This window comes from Thalassophryne amazonica, chromosome 6 (assembly GCF_902500255.1).
Source record: "Thalassophryne amazonica chromosome 6, fThaAma1.1, whole genome shotgun sequence".
NCBI lineage: Eukaryota > Metazoa > Chordata > Actinopteri > Batrachoidiformes > Batrachoididae > Thalassophryne > Thalassophryne amazonica.
Window position 1 is genome coordinate 63,867,120 of NC_047108.1, and position 27,585 is coordinate 63,894,704.

Consider the following 27,585-nt stretch of genomic DNA (forward strand, 5'->3'; position numbering starts at 1 on the left):
TTTTATTTTATTTTATTTTTGGTCATTAGCACGCAGTTTCAGATAACTTGCGGCCCGATTTTGTTGACCCCAACTTGCGAGTTAACAGGGCTCACCTGTACATGCCAACTGTTGTCATTAATATCCATCTACATGTTGGTGTTGATGTGTGTCTGAATGGCACAGAGACTTCTGTGCTTAATAACTCAGTTCTTAAAATGCAGTTAACTGTTCTCTGATGCCGCGTTCACACCGGGCGTGACGTGAGCGACAGCAGCGACAGGTTGCCATGTAATCCCTATGGAACGACGCGTTTTGGCACCAAGTCACACAGCACGACACGATGGACGCGAATGAAGTGGTGCGAGTGAAGCGATTTTGAGTGATTGGCACGTTTGTGGCGCGATATTGCGTCGCATCACGTCGCGTTGCCCTCCTCCCCAAGTTGAAAAATCAGAACTCTTTCGTCTCGTCGCACCGCGATGACCAATCAGGGACTGAATATGTAGTGATGTGGAGATGTCTGGAGTTTGACTGAAGGTGTGAACATGTCCTGTATCTGGTAGCAGCCTGTGAGCAGGACTTGTCTCTTTTGTCCTTTATTTCACAATTATGACAGAGTTTTTGGAGTGAGCAGCAGCCCTGCAGCAGGGGGAGCGGAGTTTTTTCCTTTTCTTTTTTTTACGTGCACGCGCAAGTGAATCGTCTGTGGAGAATATTTTATTAATTAACTACACAGATGTATAATAAAACAAATGGTGACTGGTTCCTAAACGCAATTATGACAGTTTTTTGGGGGGAAGAGCGAGCTGCAGCAAGCAGCGGAGTTTCTTTTTTTTTTTGTTTTTTTTTTGTTTACATGTGCACGCGTGAATGGGACAGGAGGTCCTCAAACTGGGTCCCGCAGAGGCGGAAGGACCGCTGAAAGCGGCCATCATCCAGACGCAGCTCCTGCAGCAAATAATGATACTCCCTGTATTGGGAGCTTTTCACAACAACTCGCTCTGTGTGATCAATGTCCGTCATGTCAACTTGACTTAACAACCGGAGCCGGCGAGCGGAATGGAAGCTCCTCCTATTTGATGACGCACTGGGGCGAATTTTCACAGCAAAAGCAGGGCAACACACCGGGCAAAGGAGCGTCTGATAGCGCCCGGTGTGAACGTGGCTTGCATTTGTGTCAGCTGCTTTAAAATGTGCTCCATATTGTGTTACTCTACTTTTGGGATTCATACTTTCGACATATGCGCATGCAGTCATACATGATATAAATTAGGGAATAACCCTATTGTGTCTGATGATTTGTGGACATTAATGCTGGATTTTACGGTTGCAGATTGAGTTTAAAAAATGGCTATTTGCGATCGTAATCCAGCATTAATGTCCGCAAAACATCAGACACAAGGGGGTTATTCCCATTCTAATCCAATTCCAACATTTGCACGGATTCGTGTTCACCACTGAAGGCTACATCTTAATTTGCGTAATAATATAGTTCAATAAAACTGTTACGAATACAGAGGGTGTGGTTGGCTCGTCAAAGCTTACCATAGCAACAGCGTCTTCATGCCAAACTGGAAATTCTGTGAGCAGTATCCACATCAGTACTTTCGTATGGTATCTTAAATTAATCCATTTCGGTGTCATTGCTCCGGCAGTTTCTGTAACTCTCAGCTGACAGCACATCTGCATAGCAATGCGCATGGACAGCGCACGGAGTAACACATCAAATGTGAAACGGTTTTAATATTTTGCCACCGTCAGTGCGATATTTTATGGTCTGAAATCTCACACGATTAACCAATCAGATTTGTGGAAAGAATGTAATTGGATTAGAATATACGAGTATAATAGTAGGTACTGTCCAGTATGATGTGTAATACAACAGAAATATACATGAGTAGCAATGTTGTCTTATATAATCTGCCTGTCTCTTCTCTCTTTTCTGGTTATAACTGATTTTTCTTTGGATATCAATAAAATTGTTTTACTAACTTTACAGAATGACATACAAATATTTATAGACTGAAAGGCAGTTAGAATACAGATTGAAAAAACATATAATCTCTAAAATATAGTATGAGACAAAATTATTGCAATTGCAGATGCATAGTTCAATTTAATAATGTGCATGACAACATACAATAGTGATCAGAATAATAGTAGTGCTATGTGACTAAAACGATTAATCCAGGTTTTGAGTATATTTCTTATTGTTACATGGGAAACAAGGTACCAGTAGATTCTCACAAATCCAACAAGACCAAGCATTCATGATATGCACACTCTTAAGGCTGTGTAATTGGGCTATTAGTAAAAAAAAAAGTAGAAAAGGGGTGTTCACAGTAATAGTAGAGTGGCATTCAGTCAGTGAGTTCGTCAGTTTTGTGGAACAAACAGGTGTGAATCAGTTGTCCCCTATTTAAGGATGAAGCCAGCACCTGTTGAACATGCTTTTCTCTTTGAAAGCCTGAGGAAAATGGGACGTTCAAGACATTGTTCAGAAGAACAGCGTAGTTTGATTAAAAAGTTGATTGGAGAGGGGAAAACTTATACACAGGTGCAAAAAATTATAGGCTGTTCATCTACAATGATCTCCAATTCTTTAAAATGGACAAAAAAACCCAAAACAAAACAGATGCGTGGAAGAAAACGGAAAACAACCATCAAAATGGATAGAAGAATAACCAGAATGCAAAGGCTCACCCATTGATCAGCTCCAGGATGATCAAAAACAGTCTGGAGTTACCTGTAAGTGCTGTGAGAGTTAGAAGACGCCTCTGTGAAGCTAATTTATTTGCAAGAATCCCCCGCAAAGTCCCTCTGTTAAATAAAAGACATGTCCAGACATGTTCAGAAGAGGTTACAATTTGCCAAAGAACACATCAACTGGCCTAAAGAGAAATGGAGGAATATTTTGTGGACTGATGAGAGTAATATTGTTCTTTTTGGGTCCAAGGGCTGCAGACAGTTTGTGAGACGACCCCCAAACTCTGAATTCAAGCCACAGTTCACAGTGAAGACAGTGAAGCATGGTGGTGCAAGCATCATGATATGGGCATGTTTCTCCTACTATGGTGTTGGACCTATATATCGCATACCAGGTATCATGGATCAGTTTGGATATGTCAGAATACTTGAAGAGGTCATGTTGCCTTATGCTAAAGAGGACATGCCCTTGAAATGGGTGTTTCAACAACACAATGACCCCAAGCACACTAGTAAACGAGCAAAATCTTTGTTCCAAACCAACAAAATTAATGCCTCGCAGATGTGAAGAAATCATGAAAAACTGTGGTTATACAACTAAATACTAGTTTAGTGATTCACAGGATTGCTAAAAAAGCAGTTTGAACATAATAGTTTTGGGTTTGTAGCGTCAACAGCAGATGCTACTGTTATTGTGAACACCCCCTTTTCTACTTTTTTTTTTTACTAATAGCCCAATTTCATAGCCTTAAGAGTGTGCATATCATGAATGCTTGGTCTTGTTGGATTTGTGACAATCTACTGAATCTACTGTTACCTTGTTTCCCATGTAACAATAAGAAACGTACTCAAAACCTGGATTAATGTTTTTAGTCACATAACACTACTATTATTCTGAACACTACTGTATGGCTGGCACTTAACCCTTAGGCAACCAAAAATGCACAAACAACTTACACAGTAAGTAAATATGTATGATGAAATGATTATGGAACTCCATCGCCAGTCAGGATTTGTTTATTATCAGATTAGTGAATTGAGGATAGTGATAATAACACCATCATCTGATTGTATCCTTCATACTCGTGTTTCTGAAGTTTGGTGTAAATCATGACATGACAATCTGCTTATTATTGATTATTAATGGCAGTGTTTTTTTCCCCCATTTTGTACACCAGACCAAATTATAACTTTTATTTGTATGTGTTGTATTTGACCAGTTTTCTGTCTTTTGTCTCCAGGTATTGACCTGATCGCTGCCTTCTATGGCTGTCTCTATGCAGGGGTCGTCCCTGTGACAGTGAGACCTCCCCACCCACAAAACCTTGCTGCAACTCTCCCCACTGTTCGTATGATCATTGATGTAAGAGTCCTTTTTTTTTTTTGGTCAGGGTCAAAGGGGTTAATCTTGATAAGTGTCTCCAAGAACATTTGGGGACAGTTTTCCTAATCTATATTAGTAAGAAATTTAGCCTTTGCTGGAAGTGATTATTTTAAACAACTTGCTGTAGGTTTAAGATAGGAAATATGGCAAACAATATAATCACGATTCTCTCAACCATATTGGTCGATTTCGATATTTATCACAACATACAATTTTTTTATTTATATATTTCTTTAATATCTTTATTGGATTGTCTGATTTAGAAAAATAATTTAAGAAAACAAAACAAAAAAATGAACAAAAAAAGACACAAATGTGACAAAGTATTTACATAAAGTGTAGCTTCCTGTATGACAGGGACAGTCGTTGGAGCACAGAACACTAAAATGTCAAAAACTAGGGCGTTCCGGGTAGCTCATGCGTCAGACGTACCTGAGACCACGCTCTCGAGAAAAGCATTTATTTTCACACTAAAAACTCCAAAAAAGGACCAAAATCCATCCACAATGGACTTAAAAAAGAATCAGAAAGTGGAATACCTCCCCCAGTGTGTTGCTGTTTTTGTTTTGATTTTGTTGCCATTGTTGTTGTTCTGTTGTTTCTGGAAAAATGGCTAAATAAAAAATTAAGGGAAAAAAAAAATCAAAATAGCAAAATCTTTATCCTAGAGTTTCCCATTTAACACACATTTGGTCAATATAACAGTCCAAACAAAAGTGACAGTTAGAGGGTTTCTAAGATCATGAGCCCATACGGTATCGTTGTCATGCAGTCCAGTGGTCAGAGTCCAGGGACAGAGTTATGCAGAGGATGTACCTATTCTGCTCCAGGTTCACTCATCAAATGAGACAAGTCATTATTATTCATATAATGAATGAAGCGACCCCACCGTTTTTGAAATACTTACTGTTTGTCATTAAGAGTGTAAGAAATTTTCTCCATAGGTAAACCAGAAGGTAATTCCCTAAACCTGTACATTAGATGTCTCTGTCACAATAAGTGTTGTTTTTTTTTTTTGTTGTTGTTGGTTTTTTCTTCTTCTTCTTCTTCTTCTTCTTCTTCTCCTTCTCCTCCTTCTTCTTCAGTTTTGCACTCCAATCTGGTTGATGGCAGTGATGTACGACATTCTTCCAATAAAAACGTTTGAAGATACATATACACCCCAAATTAAGGACTATTATCTTCCATGTTGTTTGTGTGGACTTTGTCTCAGCACCTGAGATTCCAGCTCCTCATCAAACAAAATCAAACCGCCGGCATAAAATGTTTTGAGATCTTTGAGGTATTGGCCTTTTGAAGAAACTGCTTGTGCTTGATCACAAATTCAACAGCTATTGAAGCTCAAGTCGCTGAATGAAATCTGCTCTTGACAGTTTGGGTTTCAGTGGAGTGGAAGAAATAAAATCATAGTAACTTCAACAGTACTTTTAATACTTAATACAGTAGCAATATTACTGTCCTCATAAGCCTGTCCATCACTGAATTTCTGCTTCTTGTTAAAGGTGAGCAAAGCAGCCTGCATCCTCACCACTCAACCACTCATGAGGATTCTCAGGTCACGGGAAGCTGCTGCCAGTGTCAACATCAAGACGTGGCCCACCATCATCGATACAGGTACTGCATTATATTCTCAGCAGAACACATGCAGATTTTTTTTTCTTTTTCATATTTTCATAATGTGAATTGATTGATCACAGCTATCACAAGCGGCAGTTTGTGTTCGTTACTGTAATAAAGACTAGCAAATTGATGAAACAAAAAAATGTTTTTTTTTAGGTATACGGTGTTCTGTTTGGTCTGAGGGAAAATGTTTTTTGTTTTTAAGAGAAATTATGAAGGCAGTAGATGGGATGTTGAACTCACTGTAGAATAAGAATTTCTTTTGTGTGCTTAAAGACTTAATGGTTCCAACAGCAAGATTTTAAATTGACGGTAGGTTTTCAGTATCTGAGTGACCCCACACATGGTGTTTAAAAAAAAATCATAGCTATAACCATTTTGGTCATACAGTGTATTGTGTGCAGCCACATGGTTAAAAACAACACACCACGCACCAACAGATTTCACTCATGAATGTTCTGAGGTCAGATGGGAAATCTCGCAAACCTCTCGAGATCAAACGTGACTCCAGAATAAACAATTTTGGGTTCCCTTCTGTGGTTCAGTCACCTCACTTTCTGATTTTCTGCACATCACATTCAACAGGTCATTTGTGCTCAGGGCACATTCTACACGCTGGGATATCAGGCCAAGACATAGCATGTTGAATATTCATGGTTTGAGGTCTGAGGCGTCCAACATCCTTCCGAGCAGACTAGAGTGCTCTTAATACACTACACACAGACCATCACCACAGGGGAGGTGATGGTCTAGTGGTTAAGCATTGGGCTTGAGACCCAAGGATCCTCGGTTCAAATCCCAGCCTGACTGGAAAATCACTAAGGGCCCTTGGGCAAGGTCTTTAGTCCCCTACTTGCTCCCAGTGTGTAGTGAGTACCTTGTGTGGCAGCACCCTGACATCGGGGTCAATGTGAGGCGTTATTGTAAAGCGCTTTGAGCATCTGATGCAGATGGAAAAGCGCTATATAAATGCAGTCCATTTACCATTTCACATAGCAGAAATATCTGATAAGATTATCTATAGAGTCATCATGATAGTTGGGCTTCCTTAAGATTGTCAGAAGGGGAAGATTGGATCAGTTATTAGCATGATTACCTTGCCGTCTAAACCAGGCATTAAACTCAAGCAGTTAATACAGAAGAAACTGGTTGTGCACTGAAGGTGTACAGATACATTTAGATTAGAGAGATTATATTAGATAGAACTTTGAACCCTTGGGAAGACTCCCTCAGGGAAATTGAGGTTCCAGCAGCATTATATAGCAGTACACAGAGTATCAAAAGTGAAAGTAAAAAACAAAAAAAAAAAACTGTTTGCAAATATAAATACCAGACATACTGGTTTACTGGCTACTACTGTTCCTCTCCTTCCCGTCCTCTGTCTTCCTGTTACTCCTCCTCCCTCTGAGTGAGGAGTTGTACAGTCTGATGGCCTGAGGGACGAAGGTGTTTTTCAGTCTGTTGGTCCTGCACTTGGTAAGGAGCAGTCTGTGGCTGAAGAGGCTCCTCTGGTTGCTGATGACGGTGTGCAGAGGGTGATTGGCATCATCCATAATGTCCAACAGTTTGTCCAGTGTTCTCTGCCACCGTCACCAGAGAGTCCAACTTCATGCCAACCACAGAGCCAGCCCGCCTGATGAGTTCGTCCAGCCTTGGATGTTTCCTTCTTGGATGTGCACTTCGTGAACTTGTCACATCCTCCAAATCAGGAGAAACACTGATTAGTGTTTTTTAAGGTTAAAAAATAAATAACATCACGTCAGTGGAAAACCTAAAGAAAAATGTCCATAATAATGAATACGACTCTTTAGAAATCCTGTTTTCAGACCACCTCCTCAATTTCCATTTGCAAATCATTTGGTTACTCACAGATTGTACATTTATTCTTTTGCTCACTTGTAATAAATTGTCAGCCTTCTGTCTGTTTGAAAAGGAATTAGCACAGTTAATCCCCCAGATACCAACCAAATGCAGATTAATGTAAACTGTGATTGGTTGGTTGGCCTTCTCTGCCAAAGACAACAATAGATTCTGTTGTAAAAAGCCAATTGTCTGACACAGTAAAAGTGTGATTGATTTGTAAAATAAAGTAACACATTGTCTTCACACAGATGATTTGCCCAGGAAGCGGCCTCCAAATATTTATAAACCGCCTACAGCTGAGATGTTGGCCTACCTGGACTTCAGTGTGTCCACCACAGGCATGTTGACCGGAGTCAAGGTACATTGATAAACCATTCTGCACAAACAATCAGTAAATGTGTTGCAGTGTTATGTTAATGCTGCAACAAAATAACGGGAATGCTATGGAACAGATATGTGTAAAGTGGTTTAGAATCAGAATCGCCTTTATTGTCATTGTAATTTGCATTACAGCGAGATTTGAGTGCAACTCCAAAAAGGTGCTTTCCATAGTGCGAGTAATTTTTAGCCAAATAAAAGATAGTGAAATTTAACAGTAAATTGTTCAGCGTATATGTACAGCTAATATAAACATAAGGTAAAATAAAATAAAATGTGGACCAAGTAAAATGTAAAACATAATTATAAACAACTGTGGAATCATATTGCACGGGAAAATTGTACATGGTTTATAGATATTGCACAAGAAACTTGAAAGGTGCGGATTAGCGTGATTTGTTATTGTTCAATGCAGTGATTGCTCTGGGGAGAAAGCTGTCCCTGTTTGTCCTAGTTTTGATTGACCTATACCATCGGCCGGAGGGTAGTAGGTCAAACAGGTGGTTGCTGGGGTGGGATGTGTCTTTGATGATGCTGGCAGCTCTGCTGAGGTAGCGAGAGCTGGCAATGTCTTCTAGGCTGGGCAGAGAGCAACCAGTGATCCCCTGGGCCATTTTGATCACCCTCTGCAGCACTCTCCTATCTGCTGCTGAGCACCCCCCGTACCACGCTGTGATGCAGTACGTCAGGATGCTGTCGATGGTGGCTCTGTAGAACAACTCTGTTTAACAAATCAACCCCCAGTTGAGAACACATGTGAACCACAGATTATTTGCAAAGTTGACATACAGTGAGGAAAATAAGTATTTGAACACCCTGCGGTTTTGCAAGTTCTCCCACGTAGAAATCATGGAGGGGTCTAAAATTTTCATCTTAGGTGCATGTCCACTGTGAGAGACATAATCTAAAAAATAAAAAAAATCCAGAAATCACAATGTATGATTTAAAAAAAAAAAAAAAAATTGTATGTTACTGCTGCAAATAAGTATTTGAACACCAACCAACCAGCAAGAATTCTGGCTCACACAGACCTGTTAATTTTTCTTTAAGAAGCCCTCTTATTCTGCACTCTTTACCTGTATTAATTGCACCTGTTTGAACTTGTTACCTGTATAAAAGACACCTGTTCACACACTCACTCAATCAATCACACTCCAACCTGTCCACCATAGCCAAGACCAAAGAGCTGTCTAAGGACACCAGGGACAAAACTGTAGACCTGCACAAGGCTGGGATGGACTACAGGACAACAGGCAAGCAGCTTGGTAGAAGACAACTGTTATGATTATTTATTAGAAAGTGGAAGAATCACAAGATGACTGTCAGTCTCCCTCGGTCTGGGATTCCATGCAAGATCTCACTTTGTGGGGTAAGGATGATTCTGAGAAAGCTCAGAACTACACAGGAGGACCTCGTCAATGACCTGAAGAGAGCTGGGACCACAGTCAGAAAGATTACGTTAGTAACACATGATGCTGTCATGGTTTAAAATCCTGCAGGACAGCAAGGTCCCCCTGCTCAAGCCAGCACATGTCCAGGCCCGTTTGAAGTTCACCAGTGACCATCTGGATGATCCAGAGGAGGCATGGAAGAAGGTCATGTGGTCAGATGAGACCAGAATAGAGCTTTTTGGAATCAACTCCACTTACCATGTTTAGAGGATGAGAACAACCCCAAGAAAACCATCCCAACTGTGAAGCATGGGGGTGGAAACTTCATACTCTGGGGGTGCTCTTCTGCAAAGGGGACAGGACGTCTGCACCGTGTTGAAGGGAGGATGGATGGGGTCATGTACTGTGAGATTTTGGCAAACAACCTCCTTCCCTCAGTAAGAGCATTGAAGATGGGTCATGTCTGGGTCTTCCAGCATGACAATGACCCCAAACACACAGCCAGGGCAACTAAGGGGGGGCTCCGTAAGAAGCATTTCAAGGTCCTGGAGTGGCTTGGCCAGTCTCCAGACCTGAACTCAATAGAAAATCTTTGGAGGGAGCTGAAACTCCAAACCTGGAAGATCTAGAGAAGATCTGTATGGAGGAGTGGACCAAAATCCCTGCTGCAGTGTGTGCAAACCTGGTGAAAAACTACAGGAAATGTTTGACCTCTGTAATTGCAAACAAAGGCTACTGTACCAAATATTAACATTGATTTTCACATGTGTTCAAATACTTATTTGCAGCAGTAACATACAAATAAATTATTAAAAAAATCATACATTGTGATTTCCGGATTTTTTTTTTTTTTTTTTTTTTTAGATTATGTCTCTCACAGTGGACATGCACCTAAGATGAAAATTTCAGACCCCTCCATGATTTCTAAGTGGGAGAACTTGCAAAATCGCAGGGTGTTCAAATACCTTTTTTCCTCACTGTAAGCGTGATTTTGTGTCTTGATCAATCAATCAATCAACTTTTTTCTTGTATAGCGCCAAATCACAACAAACAGTTGCCCCAAGGCGCTCCACATTGCAAGGCAAGGCCATACAATAATTATGAAACACAGTCTACGTCTAAAGCAACATAACCAAGGGATGGTCCAGGGTCACCCGATCCAGCCCTAACTATAAGCCTTAGCGAAAAGGAAAGTTTTAAGCCTAATCTTAAAAGTAGAGAGGGTATCTGTCTCCCTGATCTGAATTGGGAGCTGGTTCCACAGGAGAGGAGCCTGAAAGCTGAAGGCTCTGCCTCCCATTCTACTCTTACAAACCCTAGGAACTACAAGTAAGCCCGCAGTCTGAGAGCGAAGTGCTCTAATGGGGTAATATGGTACTATGAGGTCCCTAAGATAAGATGGGACCTGATTATTCAAAACCTTATAAGTAAGAAGAAGAATTTTAAATTCTATTCTAGCATTAACAGGAAGCCAATGAAGGGAGGCCAACACGGGTGAGATATGCTCTCTCCTGCTAGTCCCCGTCAGTACTCTAGCTGCAGCATTCTGAACCAACTGAAGGCTTTTTAGGGAACTTTTAGGACAACCTGATAATAATGAATTACAATAGTCCAGCCTAGAGGAAACAAATGCATGAATTAGTTTTTCAGCATCACTCTGAGACAAGACCTTTCTGATTTTAGAGATATTGCGTAAATGCAAAAAGGCAGTCCTACATATTTGTTTAATATGCGCTTTGAATGACATATCCTGATCAAAAATAACTCCAAGATTTCTCACAGTATTACTAGAGATCAGGGAAATGCCATCCAGAGTAACGATCTGGTTAGACACCATGCTTCTAAGATTTGTGGGGCCAAGTACAATAACTTCAGTTTTATCTGAGTTTAAAAGCAGGAAATTAGAGGTCATCCATGTCTTTATGTCTGTAAGACAATCCTGCAGTTTAGCTAATTGGTGCGTATCCTCTGGCTTCATGGATAGATAAAGCTGGGTATTATCTGCGTAACAATGAAAATTTAAGCAATACCGTCTAATAATACTGCCCAAGGGAAGCATGTATAAAGTGAATAAAATTGGTCCTAGCACAGAACCTTGTGGAACTCCATAATTAACTTTAGTCTGTGAAGAAGATTCCCCATTTACATGAACAAACTGTAATCTATTAGACAAATATGATTCAAACCACCGCAGCGCAATGCCTTTAATACCTATGACATGCTCTAATCTCTGTAATAAAATTTTATGGTCAACAGTATCAAAAGCAGCACTGAGGTCCAACAGAACAAGCACAGAGATAAGTCCACTGTCCGAAGCCATAAGAAGATCATTTGTAACCTTCACTAATGCTGTTTCTGTACTATGATGAATTCTAAAACCTGACTGAAACTCTTCAAATAGACCATTCCTCTGCAGGTGATCAGTTAGCTGTTTTACAACTACCCTCTCAAGAATCTTTGAGAGAAAAGGAAGGTTGGAGATTGGCCTATAATTAGCTAAGATAGCTGGGTCAAGTGATGGCTTTTTAAGTAATGGTTTAATTACTGCCACCTTAAAGGCCTGTGGTACATAACCAACTAACAAAGATAGATTGATCATATTTAAGATTGAAGCATTAAATAATGGTAGGACTTCCTTGAGCACCCTGGCAGGAATGGGGTCTAATAAGCATGTTGATGGTTTGGATGAAGTAACTAATGAAAATAACTCAGACAGAACAATCGGAGAGAAAGAGTCTAACCAAATACCGGCATCACTGAAAGCAGCCAAAGATAACGATACATCTTTGGGATGGTTATGAGTAATTTTTTCTCTAATAGTCAAAATTTTGTTAGCAAAGAAAGTCATGAAGTCATTACTAGTTAAAGTTAATGGAATACTCAGCTCAATAGAGCTCTGACTCTTTGTCAGCCTGGCTACAGTGCTGAAAAGAAACCTGGGGTTGTTCTTATTTTCTTCAATTAGTGATGAGTAGAAAGATGTCCTAGCTTCACGAAGGGCTTTCTTATAGAGCAACAAACTCTTTTTCCAGGCTAAGTGAAGATCTTCTAAATTAGTGAGACGCCGTTTCCTCTCCAACTTACGGGTTATCTGCTTTAAGCTACGAGTTTGTGAGTTATACCACGGAGTCAGACACTTCTGATTTAAAGCTCTCTTTTTCAGAGGAGCTACAGCATCCAAAGTTGTCTTCAATGAGGATGTAAAACTATTGACAAGATACTCTAACTCCCTTACAGAGTTTAGGTAGCTACTCTGCTCTGTGTTGGTATATGACATTAGAGAACATAAAGAAGGAATCATATCCTTAAACCTAGTTACAGCGCTTTCTGAAAGACTTCTAGTGTAATGAAACTTATTCCCCACTGCAGGGTAGTCCATCAGGGTAAATGTAAATGTTATTAAAAAATGATCAGACAAAAGGGAGTTTTCAGGGAATACTGTTAAGTCTTCTATTTCCATACCATAAGTCAGAACAAGATCTAAAATATGATTAAAGTGGTGGGTGGACTCATTTACTTTTTGAGCAAAGCCGATAGAGTCTAATAATAGATTAAATGCAGTGTTGAGGCTGTCATTCTCAGCATCTGTGTGGATGTTAAAATCGCCCACTATAATTATCTTGTCTGAGCTAAGCACTAAGTCAGACAAAAGGTCTGAAAATTCACAGAGAAACTCACAGTAACGACCAGGTGGACGATAGATAATAACAAATAAAACTGGTTTTTGGGACTTCCAATTTGGATGGACAAGACTAAGAGACAAGCTTTCAAATGAATTAAAGCTCTGTCTAGGTTTTTGATTAATTAATAAGCTGGAATGGAAGATTGCTGCTAATCCTCCGCCCCGGCCCGTGCTACGAGCATTCTGACAGTTAGTGTGACTCGGGGGTGTTGACTCATTTAAACTAACATATTCATCCTGCTGTAACCAGGTTTCTGTTAGGCAGAATAAATCAATATGTTGATCAATTATTATATCATTTACCAACAGGGACTTGGAAGAAAGAGACCTAATGTTTAATAGACCACATTTAACTGTTTTAGTCTGTGGTGCAATTGAAGGTGCTATATTATTTTTTCTTTTTGAATTTTTATGCTTAAATAGATTTTTGTTAGTTATTGGTGGTCTGGGAGCAGGCACCGTCTCTACGGGGATGGGGTAATAGGGGGATGGCAGGGGGAGAGAAGCTGCAGAGAGGTGTATAAGACCACAGCTCTGCCTCCTGGTCCCAACGCTAGACAGTCACAGTTTGGAGGATCCCAAAAAATTGGCCAGATTTCTAGAAATGAGAGCTGCTCCCTCTAAAGTGGGATGGATGCCGTCTCTCCTAACAAGACCAGGTTTTCCCCAGAAGCTTTGCCAATTATCAATGAAGCCCACCTCATTTTTTGGACACCACTCAGACAGCCAGCAATTCAAGGAGAACATGCGGCTAAACATGTCACTCCCGGTCTGATTGGGGAGGGGCCCAGAGAAAACAACAGAGTCCGACATTGTTTTTGCAAAGTTACACACCGATTCAATGTTAATTTTAGTGACCTCCGATTGGCGTAACCGAGTGTCATTACTGCCGACGTGAATTACAATCTTACCAAATTTACGCTTAGCCTTAGCCAGCAATTTCAAATGTCCTTCGATGTCGCCTGCTCTGGCCCCCGGAAGACAATTGACAATGGTTGCTGGTGTCGCTAACTTCACATTTCTCAAAACAGAGTCGCCAATAACCAGAGTTTGATCCTCGGCGAGTGTATCGTCGAGTGGGGAAAAACGGTTAGAGATGTGAACGGGTTGACGGTGTACACGGGGCTTCTGTTTAGGGCTACGCTTCCTCCTCACAGTCACCCAGTCAGCCTGCCTTCCCGACTGCACGGGGTCTGCCAGGGGGGAACTAACGGCGGCTAAGCTACCTTGGTCCGCACCGACTACAGGGGCCTGGCTAGCTGTAGAATTTTCCACGGTGCGGAGCCGAGCCTCCAATTCGCCCAGCCTGGCCTCCAAAGCTACGAATAAGCTGCACTTATTACATGTACCGTTACTGCTAAAAGAGGCCGAGGAATAACTAAACATTTCACACCCAGAGCAGAAAAGTACGGGAGAGACAGGAGAAGCCGCCATGCTAAAACGGCTAAGAGCTAGTAGCTACGCTAAGCTAGCGGATTCCCAAACAGGGAATCCGACACTAGACAGGCTGTGGAGCAGCACAGGTAACGCACGACAACAGTGCTAAAATAAAATAAAAATCCACTAGACAGGCTGTGGAGCAGCACAGGTAACGCACAACAACAGTGCTAAAAAATAAAATAAAATAAAATAAAAATCCACTGGACAGGCTGTGGAGCAGCACAGGCAACGCACGACAACAGTGCTAAAACAAAATAAAAATCCACTAGACAGGCTGTGGAGCAGCACAGGTAACGCACGACAACAGTGCTAAAATAAAATAAAAATCCACTAGACAGGCTGTGGAGCAGCACAGGTAACGCACAACAACAGTGCTAAAAAATAAAATAAAATAAAAATCCACTGGACAGGCTGTGGAGCAGCACAGGCAACGCACGACAACAGTGCTAAAACAAAATAAAATCCACTAGACAGGCTGTGGAGCAGCACAGGTAACGCACGACAACAGTGCTAAAACAAAATAGAAATCCACTAGACAGGCTGTGGAGCAGCACAGGTAACGCACAACAACAGTGCTAAAACAAAATAAAAATCCACTAGACAGGCTGTGGAGCAGCACAGGTAACGCACAACAACAGTGCTAAAACAAAATAAAAATCCACTAGACAGGCTGTGGAGCAGCACAGGTAACGCACAACAACAGTGCTAAAACAAAATAAAAATCCACTAGACAGGCTGTGGAGCAGCACAGGTAACGCACAACAACAGTGCTAAAACAAAATAAAAATCCACTAGACAGGCTGTGGAGCAGCACAGGTAACGCACGACAACAGTGCTAAAACAAAATAAAAATCCACTAGACAGGCTGTGGAGCAGCACAGGTAACGCACAACAACAGTGCTAAAACAAAATAAAAATCCACTAGACAGGCTGTGGAGCAGCACAGGTAACGCACAACAACAGTGCTAAAAAATAAAATAAAATAAAAATAAAAATCCACTGGACAGGCTGTGGAGCAGCACAGGCAACGCACGACAACAGTGCTAAAACAAAATAAAAATCCACTAGACAGGCTGTGGAGCAGCACAGGTAACGCACGACAACAGCGCTAAATAAAAATCCACTGGACAGGCTGTGGAGCAGCACAGGTAACGCACGACAACAGCGCCCAAAAAAATAAAATCAAAATCAAAATCCACTGGACAGGCTGTGGAGCAGCACAGGTAACGCACGACAACAGTGGTAAAAAATAAAATAAAAATCCACTGGACAGGCTGTGGAGCAGCACAGGTAACGCACAACAACAGTGCTAAAAAATAAAATAAAAATCCACTGGACAGGCTGTGGAGCAGCACAGGTAACGCACGACAACAGTGCTAAAAAATAAATAAATAAATAAATAAATAAAATAAAATAATAAAATAAAAATCCACTGGACAGGCTGCGGAGCAGCACAGGTAACACACGACAACAGTGGTAAAAAATAAAATAAAAATCCACTAGACAGGCTGTGGAGCAGCACAGGTAACACACGACAACAGTGCCAAAAAAAATAAAATCAAAATCAAAATCCACTGGACAGGGTGTGGAGCAGCACAGGCAACGCACGACAACAGTGCTAAAACAAAATAAAAATCCACTAGACAGGCTGTGGAGCAGCACAGGTAACGCACGACAACAGTGCTAAAATAAAATAAAAATCCACTAGACAGGCTGTGGAGCAGCACAGGTAACGCACAACAACAGTGCTAAAAAATAAAATAAAATAAAAATAAAAATCCACTGGACAGGCTGTGGAGCAGCACAGGTAACGCACAACAACAGTGCTAAAAAATAAAATAAAATAAAAATAAAAATCCACTGGACAGGCTGTGGAGCAGCACAGGCAACGCACGACAACAGTGCTAAAACAAAATAAAAATCCACTAGACAGGCTGTGGAGCAGCACAGGTAACGCACGACAACAGCGCTAAATAAAAATCCACTAGACAGGCTGTGGAGCAGCACAGGTAACGCACGACAACAGCGCCCAAAAAAATAAAATAAAAATCAAAATCCACTGGACAGGCTGTGGAGCAGCACAGGTAACGCACGACAACAGTGGTAAAAAATAAAATCAAAATCCACTGGACAGGCTGTGGAGCAGCACAGGTAACGCACGACAACAGTGGTAAAAAATAAAATCAAAATCCACTGGACAGGCTGTGGAGCAGCACAGGTAACGCACGACAACAGTGCTAAAAAATAAAATAAAAATCCACTGGACAGGCTGTGGAGCAGCACAGGTAACGCACGACAACAGTGCTAAAAAATAAAATAAAAATCCACTGGACAGGCTGTGGAGCAGCACAGGTAACGCACGACAACAGTGCTAAAAAAAAAATAAATAAAATAATAAAATAAAAATCCACTGGACAGGCTGCGGAGCAGCACAGGTAACACACGACAACAGTGGTAAAAAATAAAATAAAAATCCACTGGACAGGCTGTGGAGCAGCACAGGTAACACACGACAACAGTGCCAAAAAACAAAACAAAAATCCACTGAACAGGCTGTGGAGCAGCACAGGTAACACACGACAACAGTGCCAAAAAACAAAACAAAAATCCACTGAACAGGCTGTGGAGCAGCACAGGTAACACACGACAACAGTGGTAAAAAATAAAATAAAAATCCACTGGACAGGCTGTGGAGCAGCACAGGTAACGCACGACAACAGTGCTAAAAAATAAAATAAAATAAAAATCCACTGGACAGGCTGTGGAGCAGCACAGGTAACGCACGACAACAGTGCTAAAAAAAAAAAAAATAAAATAAAATAATAAAATAAAAATCCACTGAACAGGCTGTGGAGCAGCACAGGTAACACACGACAACAGTGCTAAAATAAAATAAAAATCCACTGGACAGGCTGTGGAGCAGCACAGGTAACACACGACAACAGTGGTAAAAAATAAAATAAAAATCCACTGGACAGGCTGTGGAGCAGCACAGGCAACGCACGACAACAGCGCCAAAAAATAAAATAAAAATCCACTGAACAGGCTGTGGAGCAGCACAGGTAACGCACGACAACAGTGCTAAAAAATAAAATAAAAATCCACTGGACAGGCTGTGGAGCAGCACAGGTAACGCACGACAACAGTGCTAAAATAAAATAAAAATCCACTAGGCAGGCTGTGGAGCAGCACGACAACAGTGCTAAAAAATAAAATAAAAATAAAAACGAAAGCGTTAGCAAGCTAGTTAGCTTGCCAACGCTGATGAAGGTTAGCTGATAAAAGAGCTCCGTCGCGATGCTTCGACCGTTAGAGGTCTTCTTTAGGCGTTGGAGCACGGTGAAAAAGTAAAAAAAAGTAAAAAAGTTGATGACTTGTTTTTATAGTTGTAACTGCATTTATTTCAGTGCATTCTCAGTAACAATCACACTGAGTGGAGAGCCTGCAGCTAAGTGTACATGCCATTTAGTGGTGCATGCCTCGTGCTCTGCTTCAGTGATGTGGGGCGGTGGAGTGCCCCCTGTTAATAAACATGTAATCCAATAAGAATCAGTCTGAAAAAGGCGTTTCTTGATTAGCCATTAAAGCTTCATTCACTAAAACAGTGTGTGCTTCCTCTTGCTTTGTCTGCAAGGTGGAGCGAGCAGCCACTGGAGGACTGACTTTTTAGATGGTCTGTTTGTACAATTAATTGCACAGCAAGTCACATTACCTCAGATATTTGAAAGAAAATGCTCGCAAAAGACAAAACGGTCAACTCAGCAGAGTTGTGCCCACAGCAGCTAGCATCCTGTGCTAGCTTGGCCCTGACTGCTGTAAAGTTTGACATTTTCACATAGAAGGGATTTGCTTTTGGAGCCAGATTCAAGTGGCCATTCAAGGAACTGCAAGATTTGGCCCTTCGTGTTGGCTTAATTTTCCAGCAGTGCAGGTTTGGGTTTGGTCAGCCCCAATAATCACAAGCAGAAAATTCATTATGTTTCTTATAAGATCTACCCAAAACATTTGCAATTAATTTTAATATAAATTTAATTTAATTAATTAGCTTATAATGCGCCAAATCACAGCAAAAGCCGTCTCAAGGCGCCTTACATAAAACAAGTCAACATAAAATTGAATAAATAATAAAAAATGATTAAAAAATTCACATGCATAAATAAAAACAGAAGTAAAAGAATAAAACAAATAAGAATAAAAACTATCCATAAGAAAGAGAATAAAAATAGGTTTTGAGTCTTGACCTAAAAATGTCCACAGACTCAGACTGCCTCACGGTCGCAGGAAGACTGTTCCACAGGGTGGGTGCACGATACGAAAAGGCTCTTTGACCTGCTGACTTCTTCTTCACCCTGGGAACACAGAGAAGTCCCGCATCCTGCGACCGCAAAGCCCAGGCCGGCACGTAGAGTTCCACCAGATCACCCAGATAAGATGGCGCCAGTCCATGAATAGTTTTGAACACATGCATTTCTACATAAAAGCCCTAGCTTTTCAGTTACTTGTGTATATCATCAAATCATTTCCCTCCAAGCGTTAAATAATTAAGTAGCACGTTGCCCGTGGGGATCCATGGGCGCTAGATTGGGTAGTGTTCATAAAATGGGTAGTTGACATTTTTTCAAGGTTGGTAACAAATTATACAAAGTTTCTATAACGAGTTGGAATGGCATGTGATTCCAGAATGTTTTTAGAACCTTAGACCTCAACCCTTTTATTTCCTGTTAATTACGTCATTTTTTAATGTTAATTTGCTGTCTTAATGTATATAAAAATTGTTTAGGTTCTTGTTATCATATACAAACCGTTATTATTGTCATTGTTATTGTTATCAGTATTATTATTGACCACAATGAAAATAAGTGTTTTAATGTTCTTTTGTCATCCATGTATTTTTAACGTATTTACAATTATGTTATGCACTTACATTGAACTTACTAAATAAAATTGCACACACATATGCGCACACAAACGTCAATTTGCTTTTGATATATAGTCGATTTACCGCCCCCCTGCTGGAATGGCGTGTGAGTCCAGAAGATAATTATTAACATCCATTGTTCAGTCCATGGTTTCTCCAAAAATATTAGTCCTATCAACTTTACGTTTTTGTGGCGTTCATCCTTGACCCAAAATACATAAGCATACTAAATAGCAAATGTCAGCTCTCCCCAGTTTGTCTGTTAGACGTTATATGCGCACACACACATATGCATACCTGTATGCAGACGCAACTTCGCTTTTAATATACTGTGGCGAGCTGCATGGAAGAACGAAAACCGAGCCAGAGATTTTTTCTTTTCTGCATTTATTTTTACACACCCACCCAACAGAGGCGGAAGCAGAAGACATCAAACGCGCTACACTTCCCACTAATGGTAACGGCAATATGACAATTAACTAAACAGACTAAACCAATTGAACTACAAAAACACAATAAATCAGTAACACTAACAACACTGGTAAACTAACATGACTCATAATAACATTTAAAACCCCAAACTCCCATGGTGCAGTGCAGGACAATGTCCATTGTTCACTGTTGTTAACTAATATCCCCAATTTCTACAAAAATATTTGTCCTATCAACTTTCTGTTTTTGCAGCGTTCGTCCTTGACCCAAAATACATAAGCATACAAAATGTCAGCTCTCCCCAGTTTCTCCCTGATTGAAGCCATACACACACATGCACGCTCACAGAGGCCACTTGGCTGTTATAATATAGAAGGTACATGGTACTGACACTGCATTCAGGACTTATTATTTCTGTGTATGTCTTATTTGCGAACAAATGACTGTTTTAGGTGATCATTTGAGATGACAGAAGGATGTGTAAGGGGTTATTTGCATGTTTCATCAGATGTCCCACGCTGCCGTCAGTACGCTGTGCCGTTCTATTAAGCTGCAGTGTGAGCTGTACTCCTCTCGCCAAATAGCCATCTGCCTGGACCCATATTGTGGGCTGGGCTTTGTCCTGTGGTGTCTCTCCAGGTAACACTAAGACACACAAACACACACACACACTTTTCATGCAATGTGTAGAGTTGATGCTGCAGCCCCAGTGTTTTTGGAACAGTGTTTACTCAGGTCACCAGTCCATCCTCATCCCTCCCTTGGAGCTGGAGTGCTCATTGCCTCTGTGGCTGAGCACGCTCAGCCAGTACAAGATCAGAGACACCTTCTGCTCATACTCTGTCATGGAGCTGTGCACAAAAGGCCTGGGCACCCAGACAGAGATGTTGAAAGTGAGCATCACAGCCACTCAAACACAGTCCATCATCTTGGTTTTAAAATTACAGATTTGTGCAGCTGAAATAATTAAATACAGCTTATTAGCTGTATTAGCTTATCTGATGCATCAGATAAGCTATTGTCTAAGATTTACAGTCATTTAACATTTAAGGCATAATTCAAATTTTGACTTGCTGCAGTTGTTTAATGTGAGGATTTGTTTTCTCTTCTGCTTTGTGATGAAAAGTTTCTTTAAACCATATATTTTAAATTGTTTTTAAATGGCTGAAGCCGTGTTAAAATTGTGTAAACTAGATTTAAACAGATTTAAAATTGTTCTAAAACAAGGCCAGGCTGCTTTAAAGTGGTTTTAAGCTTTTAGTTGCATTTGATCTTCAGCTCTGTGCTCCTCTTGTGTGTTCTGATGGGTCTATGTGCATCATGTTTATAAGTGTGAATATCTGCTGCTGTGTGCGTCTCCAGGCACGAGGCCTCAATCTGTCATGTGTGCGGAGCTGTGTGGTAATCGCAGAGGAGCGGCCTCGTCTTGCTCTGTCCCAGTCATTTTCCAAGCTCTTCAAAGATCTCGGCCTGTCGCCCCGTGCTGTCAGCACCGCCTTTGGCTCCAGGGTCAACCTGGCCATCTGTCTGCAGGTGGCCTACACCACACAGACACACACATACACTCCTGCTCGTACTGTTCCATATGGAACTTAATTATCACAAGTTCATTACTCATGTCTTTACCTTTCCTGATTTATCTCATTGCTTGTTTCATTTCTTTTGTAATAAGTTCAATCAAACAGTATACAAGGTCTGTGAGAAAAGTAACGGACCTTTTTATTTTATGCAAAAAATATATGGATTTGATTCATATGTTTTTACGTCAGCCAAGTTGAACCTTCGTGCGCATGCGTGAGTTTTTTCACGCCTTTCGGTTGCGTCATTCGCCTGTGGGCAGGCTTTGAGTGAGCACTGGTCCACCCCCCTCATCGTTTTTTCATTGCGAGAAAATGGCAGATGATTTGGGCTTTGTTCCATCAGAATTTTTTCAGAAACTGTTAGAGACAGGCAGCTGGAAACCATTCAGAAAATTCACATGGCTTTCGGTGAAAATTTTATGGGCTTCACAGAGATTAAGGAGTGTTACTACTGCTTTAAGGACGGCCCACAATGGCACATGACGCGCCATGCTCTGAGCCGTGATCAACAGGCTGAAACGACCATTTCATTTCTAAACGGATGGCTGTATGGATCCAGGACCATCGTGTGCAATTTCTCTGGTTATCACAAGAGCTGGACATCAGCCATTTTCCGGCAGATTTCACTTTTAACAAGAGATTTTGTCATGGAAAGCTGCGCGGACTTGTCCTCTGACACTCCAAAACAGAGGTGTTCTTTGTCTCGCTCCATCAGCGAATCCGTCGTGACGCACGAAGCCTCTGCGCGGCTTTCCATGACAAATCTCTTGTTAAAAATGAAATCTGCTGGAAAATGGCTGATGTCCAGCTCTTGAGATAACCAGAGAAATTGCACACGATGGTCCCGGATCCAGACAGCGATCGTTTAGAAATGAAATGGTCGTTTCAGCCTGTCGATCGTGGCTCGGAGCGCGGCGCACCTTGCGCCATTGTGGGCCGTCCTTAAAGCGGTAGTAACACTCCTTAATCTCTGTGAAGCCCATAAAATTTTCACCGAAAGCCTTGTGAAATTTCCGAATGGTTTCCAGCTGCCTGTCTCTAACAGTTTATGAAAAAATTCTGATGGAACAAAGCCCAAATCATTCCACCATTTCCTCGCAATGAAAAAACAACGAGAGGGGTGGACCAGTGCTCACTCAAAGCCTGCCCACAGGCGAATGACGCAACCGACAGGCATGAAAAAACTCACGCATGCGCACGAAGGTTCAAACTTGGCTGACGTAAAAACATATGAATCAAATCCATATATTTTTTGCATAAAATAAAAAGGTCGGATACTTTTCTCTCAGACCTCGTATTCTTAGGCTACTTTGTGTATTTAGTTCAAATCTTTTTTTTTTTTTTTACTTGTTTCCCCACACGGCAGATTGTTGTATTTCATCTTTCCACCATAGAGACAGACACATACGCACAAATATATATATATATATATATATATATATATACATACACACACACACACACAGAGGGTGGGCCAATAAAATGTTAACACTTTTTTAATTCGTACAATTTCCAAAATAACAAAGATTTCTTTTTCATTTTCAGGAATATCAATTCCTGAAAATGAAAAAGAAATTTGGAGAATCCCTCTTGAGATGTGCATGTTGCAGCTGTAATCCAAAGAAGAGGAGCGTGGGATGAACATGTCATCAATTATTGAACTGTGTGGAAAGCAAGAGACAAAGTGGGAAACCTTTGGTATCAAAAGTTAATTTGATGCTACTGTTACAAGTCTGTAAAAACAATTTTCAAAAAAGTTCTCATTTCATATATATATATATAGAGAGAGATATATATATAATATAATATAATTTATTTATTTATTTATTTATTTATTTATTTTTTGCCACCTGAGTGATTGTTTTTAACCGGTGGCAGAGGTGGGACAAAGTCACCTTCAAGTCAAGTCTCAAGTCATAATGATCACCAATTGTTTGCAAGCTGACTTGAGACTTGACTTGGGACTTGCTGATTCGTGACTTGAGAATGACTTGACAGTGACTTCATCTCACCTCTGACCGGTGGCATGGGTGCAGGATATTTAAAATTAGGACTGCTCTATTGCCTGTTTGAGGAACCAAGCGTAACCTCACCAAAATCTTGATATCTGCTCATTTGTAATATAGGAATTAAATTAAATCACTCACTAATCTTCAACCGCTTACGTCAGTTAAGGGTCATGTGGGGCTGGGGCCTATCCCGGCAGTCATAGGGCATGAGGTGGGGTCGTGAGGTGGGGTACTGGATGACAGTCCGTCACAGAGCCACATACAGACAAACAAATGCACCCACACGCACATGTAAGGAGAATTTAAAGTTTCCACTTCACCTAAGTTGTCTTTGGATGTGGGAGGAAGCCGGAGCACCCGGAGGGAACCCACGCAACCACGGGGAGAACATGCAAACTCCACACAGAAAGACCACAGGTGGGAATCAATCCCATGACCTTCTTGCTGCGAGGAAAATTAAATGATACTGAAATTGGAAAATAGTGGCGCACAGACTTCTTTGATGATCTGGTCATGCAATTAACCGCACAGCGAGCCGTATAATCTTGGCTATTTGCAATAAAATCCTTGGAAAAATGAACACCGTCTAGTCCACAGCAGCTAGCGTCCACTGCTAGCAGCTGTCATTCAAAGTGATCCCACCTCTAATTATGCAGAACTTTAAGGCTTAAAATGGTTTAAACTGATAACATCATAAAACAAAATCACTGCCCATACACCTGTCATGAATGGGTAAACTAGCTGTAGAGAGCAAAACCGTTTTTTGTACCAGGCTGTAAAGTTGAGAAAATTTACATGGAAGTCTGTGCAGACTTTTTGGCCTAGCCTGAAGTGGCATTCAAGGAACTGCAACAGTTTGCACTTCTGTGTCGGCTTCATTTTTCACCACCAGAGGTTGGGGGTTTGCTTTCCACCCGTGATTCCTCTTTAGTCTCAGTGACCAGAATGATCCATTCTTGGACCACATTAAGTTTCAGAGTTTCAGTTAGACTTGGTTGACTTTAGGATGTGCTTCTCTCTGTCACCAGGGCACAGCTGGACCAGATCCTTCCACTGTCTTTGTTGACATGAAGTCTCTACGACATGACAGGTAATACTGGAGAAACTTGTAACAAGTAGAAACTGAACTACAGTGGTCACATGATGTAGTTACTGAGACCTGACGTGGTTCATTCAGCTCAAACAGAAATGATAAAACTGCATTTTGTATTTGTCCTTCAGGGTGAGGCTGGTGGAACGAGGAGCACCACAGAGTCTGCCACTCATGGAGTCAGGCACCGTAAGTACTGAATAATTACGAGTGCTGACTGACCAAAAAAAAACCACACACACAAAGAAAAGAAAAAAGTTTATGCTTGAATGGCTTATCCCCAATTTTGAAAGAATGCTATGGAAAATAATTGGCATTTAATAATTCAAGCACAAAATTATTAACAGTTTCAGCAGAAAAGCACTTTGTTACAAGAAAACATTAAATCCAAGCTCACGTAACCCATGCATTTTCTGACAAGTTGGAACTGAAATTTTATGTCTCCTTTTTAAGAAAATCCTTCTTTGTTCCACTCCACCATGAAACTGACTGGTGATACATCAGACAAAAGTTATGCTGTGGCCATTTTCTCTAATCACATCCACAGAGCTGCCGTGGGTGCCGTGGTGGCTTCCCTCACTCGTCTCCTTGCACGGTCTCTCAGTTTTTGAGAACAGTCTACTCCAGAGAGCAAAATATGTTGTCATACTGATACACCGTTGCAGATGAGTAGTGACAGTATGTGCAGGCAAACAGGGTGTACATGCATCGTATCAACAGATACACACTGCTGGACTTCAGACCTGGTTTTTGGTGATCTTGGTAAATGCTTTCGTCTGAAGTACAGTTTCAGTGTGCCAGATCTGAGCAGGATCATACCTCATTTTTAGACCACCACACCTACAAGAGGGAAAGTGCTACAGTGATTAAAAGCATGAGGGCACGGGGTGTAAAACTGACAACTACATCATCATTGTGCATCATTGGTGTCTGGTGGACACCAATAGGCTCATAATGTTAAAGGTATCTGCAGTAATCTTCTCCTCATGTTCTGGTTTAAGATCCTTCCAGGAGTGAGAACCATCATAGTTAATCCAGAGACCAGAGGTCCACTTGGAGATTCACATCTTGGGGAGGTGAGCAGTCAGAACATCATCAGATTCATTAATATAGATATTGATTTTTCTCTTATGATTCTGTAAAATGAAAAAGTGAGTGAGCCAGTTTCACGCCTCTCCTTCACCTTTTTGTCTTCATGTGGCTTCAGATCTGGGTGAACAGTCCTCACAGTGCCAGCGGCTACTACACCATCTATGGGGAGGAGAGCCTTCAGGCGGACCACTTCAACACCAGACTCAGCTTTGGGGATCCTCAAACTCTGTGGGCCAAGACTGGATACCTGGGCTTCATCAAACGGACTGAGCTGCTGGATGCAAGCGGAGGTTAGATATTTCACAGAGGTCCACCGTGTGTGTATTTCAAGGCTTTTCCACTTGTTTGAGAGGATTCTACTTTATGCCTATTTTGATTTTCTGCTGCAGACCGTCACGATGCCTTGTTCGTGGTGGGCTCCCTTGATGAAACGCTGGAGCTGAGGGGATTACGTTATCACCCCATCGACATTGAAACATCTGTGTCACGAACTCACCGCAGCATCGCAGAAAGGTGAGCTCCTAGTCTCTGCACGAGCGGAGAACAGGTTGTAACTCATTTGGTAGCTTGTAGGATTATTTGGTTGCCCTCAAAGTTGTTTGACTTGTCCAAATTACAGATGATTCACTCACAAAATCTTAATTTAATGCCGCATTTTAATGCTCAAAATACATTTTTTTTTTCTGGAATGATAAACTCTTTGTCCAAATGTTTAACCTCTGTTCGCTTAAGAATGTAAAATGAAATATGATGTAAAACAAATGAAAGATGGTGTAGACTTTTTGTTTTTCATTTGGCCAGCTCCTCTTTTTGATGATAAATCTCAGCTGTTTAGCATAATTGGAAATACAATAAAAAATAGAGTTAGTGTAGTGTGTTGGTGCATCTGGTGAGCCAAAGAAAACCCCCACCGGGCCAGAAATGTATTGTTTTTTTTGTTTTGTTTTTGCTTTTTAAAATAAATTAAAGAAGAATGGCACAGATGAAATAATGAACAATAACTCCAAATATCCCTTAATTTGGAAATCATTAATCATTTTGCCACTTCTGGAGTGCCTTGATTATGACATCTGCTCAAAACATTTCACTCCTGCTGCCATACGTTGCAGATTACCCCCACCTCCTTCCGCTGTGGATTTGTTTTTTGTTTTGTTTGTTTGTTTTTTTGGGGGGGTTTTTTTGTGCTGCAGGTGTGTGTGTGTTTTTAAGTTGTTTTTAGTGTTCTTTATCCCATGAAAGACTTTCTTGCTAACTGTGTTACATAAGTGGTGTTTGAAACTCCACAATAGCATTGGCTTCACCAGTGGTGGGCACACCTAACCAAAAAGTTAGCTTTGATAACCGCTAATCCGTTAGCTGAAACGTTAACTTTTATAGCACTAAGCCGATAAACCACTAAAAAGTTTAGCGGAAGTTACAGCTAACCGCTAACGTTTAGTATTGACTCGGTGCACAGTCAGCTAAGCCAGTGTCAAGTTTAAGCACCGCAAGTACTACTGGGTAAATTCAAAGGCGATCACAAACTGAAAACAAACAATGAGCCAGAGCTTCTGTCTTTATGCACATGGCCCGCTGCTACCAAAAGAAAAAAGCATCCTATCCCATTGAGGCTTTTCAGGTTTCAAATCCCGCAAAATCTGAGAGGTTGCTGCGCTGCGAGATCTCAGTAACATTGAGAACTGCAGTGAGACGCTCTGATCACGCTTCACTTTAACCGCTGCACACTGACAACACAATTAACATCGCAACATAAAACTATTTTTATATTGTGCCTAAAACTCTTGTGAATATATTCTCTGGGTTTATAGACGTTGTTACTGCGGGGTTTTTTTTTATGTAAACGTGAGAATCACAGGCTGTCTCTCTGTTATTTTCAATGGGAGCTGCTGTGAGCTACAATCACTTCCTGTTCATGTCGTTCTGATGATGAGAGGTGATCATTTGAATTTCCAATAATTTCTTTTGGCATGTGTGTCTGTTAACTCTCAAACCTTCAGATTTAGCACATTAGTTTAAAA

The 27,585-nt window shown here is 41.0% G+C and overlaps 1 protein-coding gene across 1 annotated transcript in view; it reads left to right on the top strand.

The window, feature by feature from the left end:
* Positions 1 to 27,585, top strand: part of dip2ba (disco-interacting protein 2 homolog Ba) — a 197,347-nt gene that overhangs the window by 166,532 nt on the left and 3,230 nt on the right. Inside the window, 11 exon segments of the mRNA XM_034172323.1 lie at positions 3,930 to 4,051; positions 5,575 to 5,686; positions 7,804 to 7,913; positions 20,305 to 20,435; positions 20,521 to 20,689; positions 21,159 to 21,329; positions 24,414 to 24,475; positions 24,607 to 24,664; positions 25,477 to 25,551; positions 25,683 to 25,857; positions 25,957 to 26,080. Of these exon segments, the coding sequence (XP_034028214.1) occupies positions 3,930 to 4,051; positions 5,575 to 5,686; positions 7,804 to 7,913; positions 20,305 to 20,435; positions 20,521 to 20,689; positions 21,159 to 21,329; positions 24,414 to 24,475; positions 24,607 to 24,664; positions 25,477 to 25,551; positions 25,683 to 25,857; positions 25,957 to 26,080 (1,309 nt within the window).